Source organism: Trichoderma virens (assembly GCF_000170995.1).
Source record: "Trichoderma virens Gv29-8 chromosome Unknown TRIVIscaffold_1, whole genome shotgun sequence".
NCBI classification, from domain to species: Eukaryota; Fungi; Ascomycota; class Sordariomycetes; order Hypocreales; family Hypocreaceae; genus Trichoderma; species Trichoderma virens.
This window is the reverse complement of record NW_014013748.1, coordinates 141646-148671: the sequence shown is the minus strand read 5'-3', so window position 1 is coordinate 148671 and position 7026 is coordinate 141646. Positions and strand designations below refer to the sequence as shown.

At 45.4% G+C, this 7026-nt stretch overlaps 2 protein-coding genes across 2 annotated transcripts; both read left to right on the top strand.

Moving 5' to 3' along the window:
* Positions 1-1202: 1202 nt before the first annotated feature.
* TRIVIDRAFT_8980 (uncharacterized protein) lies at positions 1203-1640 on the top strand (the record flags this gene model as incomplete). The annotated part of the gene is made up of 1 exon (XM_014105461.1): positions 1203-1640. A coding segment is annotated over one exon (438 nt), but the record flags the coding sequence as incomplete, so codon positions are not given.
* Positions 1641-5747: 4107 nt separating this feature from the next.
* TRIVIDRAFT_129821 (uncharacterized protein) lies at positions 5748-6696 on the top strand (the record flags this gene model as incomplete). The annotated part of the gene is made up of 3 exons (XM_014105518.1): positions 5748-6154; positions 6231-6494; positions 6558-6696. Coding segments are annotated over 3 exons (810 nt in total), but the record flags the coding sequence as incomplete, so codon positions are not given.
* Between the last annotated feature and the right edge of the window lie 330 nt (positions 6697-7026).

Sequence of the window (7026 nt, the reverse complement as noted above, 5' to 3'; positions counted from 1 at the left end):
AACGTCCCAACTCAGACTAGTGTCAAAAGACACGCAAATGTGCTGTGTGGTTTGCCTGGTCATTCCAAGACCATCCGCCCGTGTCTCTAATTGTCCAAACATCGCCTATTCTCTGTAAGAGGCCTTGATGCGGCCTAATTCGGACCAAGAATACGATGGGCTTGGTTCCCACCACTGCAGTGGCTCGGACATGGATGAGTTGGATGTGGCCGGCAACGACGTCAAAGAGGTATAGGACGGTGATGCCGACGCCAGCCTAGGGAAGGTCGCATCGTCGTTCGCGGCATACCAACTTTGAAACAGCTTGTTGAAGAGAATGGATTGATATGTATTGGTGCTAAGCCAAGAATACCGGGATTTAGATAAAATATTCCCCAAGTGGAACCTTGCGATTTTGGAACTCAGAGCGGGTGTAAAGAAGAATTGGAACGAAACCGACCGGCCGCTTGGATCGATTCCCTGGATGTGCATCATAATATCAACTACGTGACTGGTCTATGCGATTCCGCGGCGATCGGACTCTCATGGAGTAAACAATGGGTCCGACTTACCTCTCACTTGGTGCTACTTGTTTGAATGCGCACGATGTGGAAGACTTTCGAATACAGGCGCACAATCCCCATGCCGAGCACAGAAGGAGGTCGAGTCGCTTACCACGCCTTGTCTTGTTAACCATAATACAGCAGAACTTTAAATCATCAGGCGTAGTAGGGGGGCAAACCGGTGTAATAGAGGTAGAAGAGGTTAGTAGGAAATTCCATATACCTAGACTCGTCTGCCTATCTCTGAGAATCGAGATCTGGGCTAAATCGTCCTGCAACAGTTTAGTCCCTTAGGGCCGTGGTTCAATTTGTGGATGTATTAACCGTGCAAATTAAACTTCGCCGCCTTTTGCGTGCCGCCCGTAAGCTCTCGCCCTCTTAGCTGCTGACCCCGTTTTGTTTTGCATTGCCATATTTAGGCCTATTGCAGGGCTGCTAACTTCAATGGTCAAAGAAAGAGTCGGCATATAACTAAGTAGCTACCACCCACTGGCCTCCATCCAAAAGTAGTCGTTCTACATTTGCACCTAATAACGAGGACTGTTTGAGTATCATATTCTCCTTCCCTGTATCGCCCTTAAATTTTAGGGAAGCCTCTCTTGGAACATGGCAGACATGTTTTACGCATCGGAGTCTCTCCAGCCTACGGCTTTAACCAGTTTCGAAAACGATGATTGCCGCTGGCACGCAGTGCAAGAGCGTGATATTCGTGCTGATGGGGTGTTTGTTACTGCTGTGCGCAGCACGAAAGTCTACTGTCGACCGGTTTGCAAATCCAGACACCCTCGCCGCTGCAATGTCCTGTTCTTTGCGACTGGACATCAGGCACAGTCCGCCGGTTTCCGCCCTTGCAAACGTTGTAAACCAGAGCTCGATGGCTGTATGCCAGAAGATCCCGCCGTACAGAAGATTCGAGAACTGTTACAAGAGTGGGAAAGGGCGGCAGTCAGTGAGTCTGGACCTTGTCAGTTGAGTCTGAGCCAAATGGCCAGGCAAGCCAACGTGTCGAAATGGTACTTTCATAGAGTCTTTAAGAAATATGTTGGCGTGACACCCGTTCAGTATCTGAGGATGTGTCGGAACACGATACAGGGGCCAAATCAGGATATGAGTTGGCTGGATCAGCTGGCTGATGGTCCCGTCGATTGGTTGCAGCTTGCGGATAAGTTTGCGGATAACGGGATTCCGACAACGGATAACCCCTTCAAGATCCCCAATGAAAACAGTCCAACTGTTGGTGGAGATTTTTTCTCCTGCAATTAGTGAGGATGGAGGGATGAGCAATACGAAGTACAATAGAAGAAGAAAAATTGTTGTTTGTTGTCAAAATAAAAGTTCTGAGGTGGAGCCAGATTATCATAACAGCCTTGTTTACTTTCTGTTCTTTCATAAAGGAGCCAAACAACGAGGCCAGGGAAACACAACTCGAGCGGTTAATATAGCAGTAGATTCACAATTTTAAATCGGGGAGTGTTACACTACCTTGCGTTGGGACAACGGACACTACATTCTGAGAACGAGGCGAGCGCATCCACATGTCTGGTCTTGAATAGCGCAATTCGGGGGCGGAGCCCTCCAAAGCGAGCGGCATTCGCTCTTCTCAGATTGCCGCCATCACGCTTGAACAATTTTGGTGAACATCCTGGAGAGATATTCACCAGGGCAGAAGATTCTCAGCATTATTGTCACCCTGGTTGTACTCACAGTAACGCCATGTAACGCTAATATTAGGATGAGGAAGAGCTCTAGCAATTTATTAGGGTTAGTGAACCTACACCTAGTTTACATCCTACGCAATGGTCTTAACAGTAGCTCACATGTGTTTCAGTTCTTCCAACAGGGTACAATTTAGCGTCTGATTTCGAACGCTACCCAGTTTACTCTCGTACCACAACGAGTCTGACGGTCAGGGATTGCAAGGCAGCCAAATTCTTTGCGAACAAACTGGGGTTGGCCGACGTTGATGCTTAACCGTTTTTGTCAAAGTTCTCCCGCCAATGCCCATGGTGTTGCGGTTGACCCAGCAAGCGAACCCCCCTTCTGTATGATACTACAACGCCCGATCCAACGCCACCCGCCTTTGAACAACGCCTCGTGTCGGTTGTGACGATTATCTCCCCGACGTTGCAGTACATATGAGTTTAACGCGCTCTTATTGGGAAGGCGGAGTAAGATTTGTCATGACAAGCAAGTAATTGCGCGCCACAACCAACCACGCGCCTGTACTACATTTGCCCGAACAGTTAGCTAGCAATTACCTAGAATTACACACATCAATAGTCACGAAAAATTTCGTCAGGCCTGGTAATATGAATGAATTAAAGGACGACGCTGTCGGATCATGGATCAACACCGCCATCAATTGCTTGGAAGACATTGTGGACCTTGCTGCATAACGATATCCAGAAATATCACACTGACTTTTACTTGGCCTGTAGTAGATAAAAGGTAGAAGGCAATTTGTATCTTCATATCTAGGGCCTATGAATTTCCATCTCAGGGTGGGATTCAAAAGAATGTGGCAAGCGGAGAATGAAAAAAAAAGAGACATTTTCAAACTCTGTCACAGCTTGTCATATCAATTTTTGTTTACCGAACCACGCTAGACCATAATCAAGTAACTAAGACTGAGTCGCGATAAATTTTCATAAATGATCTGTATAAACTTACATAGCATAATCTATTTTGACAGGGGGACCATACTCTACATCTGTCTGTATTTCTACCGATGTTGCTCAAAGATCATCTACGGTCAATGCCTCAAACATCAAGGCAAAAGGAGGCCAGGGAAGTACACAATCTTTCATAATATTTCGGACGAAACATGAGTAGACTAGTGGTGTGAAGATGTGGTGTCTCCGTGGATGCTGCACGCTGAGTATAGAGGGGCATAGCTAGCAAGCCATCTGAGTTAGATGTTGTAGAGGATAGACGATACATGTTCGGGGTATAGAGTTATTTAAAGTGAAAAAAATAGCGCAGTCACGGTTTCAGGGCATCTCGATGACTGTTGCACATCGCAGACGCGTATCGCTTCGTATGGCCGATGGATGGCATTATTGAAAACATGATATTGATTAAGAACATATAAATTCACTATCAACAATAATGTATTACTGGTGTTGGTATTCAACGTGGCCTGATTTATCTTTTATGTTTTTGCTGGAAAAAAAAGGGGAAGTGAAAGTTTTGCCGCTACTCGTAGTTGGCGCCAATGAGGTATCCCAGCTATTGATAAAATTTTCTTTTGTCCCTACCCATGTCCCGTGCTCGTCTTTCAGGAGCCCGTGAGAAATGCCAAATTACGCGTGTCTAAATACAGGAAGATCCAGACCACCATTATCAAAGGATTCTCTCTGGATTTGACTGGCCCCTACACCGTGCTGGCGAGGTCAAGATAAGTTCGCTATCTTCAAGGTATGTTGTTCATATGAATGGCTGCCCGATGTTGGCAGATGTACCTCTACGAAGCTATCGATATGTTGAACCCAAGATGATCTGATTCTCACCGTTGCCGTGACCAAACCTCTCATAGTGGCGAGTAATGAATGACTCGCCAGTAACTCGGCTGCGGGCTATACCACTGCACATCAAAAGCAACAGCGGCGGACATGAAAGATTCCAAAGTACTTCTTCAAAAACAAGTTTTTACAAAGCTTCACATACGCTAAGCTATCCACCGTATGTATGATGAAATATTTTATCGCATAGCCGAGTCTCCGAGTGTGATGCTAAGAAATTGACGCATATTACCCCCTCGATGGGTTCTAAATTTCGCCCTGCTTTGGTGGTAGTTTGTTGAAGGTAGAATAATGGAGACTCTAATCTGCCATTGGTAGTTGTGCATTTTACAGGGGATCTCTATGCCCGGGCATCATCTCTAGACGAGAGCTTGCAAGAAATCAGGGGGGCACGGGAAGTGGAAACCGTGTGAGCTGCGGTAAAGTATGTCCAAACACAGAATTCCGTTTAATGGCGGAAAAAACCTTAATAAAGAGAGCACTGTCTATCTAATGAGGCATAAAATGCTGTGCACAGCAGGCCGTCGTCCCTTGTCAAGCATTCTTCGTCGCCATCGTAGGCTGTGACAATGTAACAAAGTGCATGCTCTCCGCAAACGAGAACACACTCCTTGGTTATCTATATTCTACCATAGGTCTAAAATTACGGCTTTACATGTTTCAAACCCATAATGATCGCTTAAAACGCATCTTTTATCAAATATGGCGCTCCGGCAATATTGACATTCCCTCGGATGGCACTATATTCGGAGTGTACTCAGAGTACACGTTGATGACGCCATTTATTACTGATTGTTGTAGATATGGAAAGTTGACATGCTCAGAAAGCAGCTTATAGAGAAATTATCACCATTTGTATTGATGAATCCATGCTCGCAAACTGTTGCCTATGCAATGTCTTTCGCAACTTAACCATAACAAACCTTGGTCATCGTTCCGCCACAGTCACAGCTGTGGCCAATTAGAACAACTGGCTCTACTACGAGCACCACTTATTCCGGCTCGATTCCTAAACTGAACCATGTTGTTCAACTTGATTCCTAAACTGAACCATGTTGTTCAACTTGATTCGACACCAGCAGTTGACTCTGGACAAGATAGCCAGGAAGTGAGTGCGCGGCTAATTTAGCAGAAGCCACTTTTGCATGGTGTGGCAACGCTCTGTGATTTTGCTGCAGGTACCAACCCACGAATTGGGACAAGGCTTCAGCCCATCGCTCTGCAAATTTTGACTCAGCGAATTCATCAACGGAAACGGAGATTAGAACCAAGAGATCAGTTAAACAGACAAATTGAATAAATGATCGCCGTAATTGAGCAGCCTCTTGAAAGACTGAAAGAGTAAGGCTGCTGACTGGCAGATTTAGTGTATGCATGTCAGCACCGTGATGGTATCAACTGGGCGCAAACCAAAGTGTCGTAATGATGCGATATTGAGACGCGGAAGCTAGTAGACAAGCTTGACGACAACAGTGATAGCACAACATGCTTGGGGGATGTTCATGGTACCACTAGACAAGTATAAATATATATCTCATTGATATCTCCTTGATGGTATACTCGGTAGCTTTCAACAAGATCTCTCCGAGTACCTTTGTACCTGTTTCAGCGTCAAAACTTCAAAATGGCAAATATTACCTCGGCCATTATACCGGCCATTAACCATCTCGCGGTTGGGGACTATAATATCTTCTACCGGGAAGCTGGTCCAGCCGATGCTCCCACAATCCTGCTGCTCCATGGATTTCCTACTTCTTCCTTCATGTTTCGACATCTAATCCCAATACTTGCGGCGACCTACCATGTGATTGCCTTAGATTACCCGGGTTTTGGATTCACCACTGTCCCCTCCAAATTTCCCCATACGTTTGACAACATTGCTGCTGTTACCGAGAAATTCTTGGAAGCTCTCCATATTTCGAAGTACGCTCTTTATATATTCGACTATGGTGCTCCAGTTGGCCTGAAGCTTGCTGTACGAAACCCCCATGCAGTAACAGCGATTATTTCGCAAAACGGCAATGCGTACGACGAGGGATTAGGGCCATTTTGGGATCCCGTGAAAACATATTGGGCCACAGGAAGCGAAGCGTAAGATACTGAATATTTTCTACCTGTTGAGTGCACGCTTTATGAAATGGTAACTAACATACCATAAACAATCTAGTGACCGCAACGCTTTAAATGGTGTCCTCTCATTCAACACTACACAGGGGCAATACACAGGTGGAACCAAAAACGTTGCTGCTCTTGAGCCTGAATCTTGGTGGCTCGACTGGACACTCATGGCAAACAGACCAGGCAACGATGATTACCAACTCGACCTCTTTTACGACTATAGAAACAATGTAAAGCAGTATCCAGAGTTTCAAGAATATTTCCGCAAGTCTCAAGTGCCGCTACTTGCTCTCTGGGGCGAGAAAGATCCAATGTAAGGAAAAGCAGCCGAATTGGCTGTTCAATTTGATACATATTCACTAATGCATGTCTTTAGCTTTATTCCTCCTGGAGCTAATGCATTCAAGCGAGATCTACCCAAGGCCGAGATCCATCTGCTTGACGCCGGACACTTTACCTTGATCAGCAATCTTGATCAGGTGGTTGGATATATGCTCCCCTTCCTTGCAAAACATCTTGGTAAAGGATGTTGATAAGAAACTATACCTGAGGCAATGTAGCCCTCGATTTTGGCGGACTAACTTGGGTAATAAAGTAGTGGAATAGCCTTAAAGATGGGAGACACAAGTTTTATTTCACCGAGGACACGGACTGCCTTCAAGTTTTATGCTACGAATGGGAAGATTGAGGTTAGACGTATTTTTAACCGAACCATTTTGAACATTCATATGTCGCCGTATCAGGTGGCCTTCTTGTACGTGATTTTGTGACTTTACACCGAAGGTATCCAGCTTACAAGCTACTGGACCATACGTTCTAGCCTTTCTAAATCTTTTTGTCTAAAC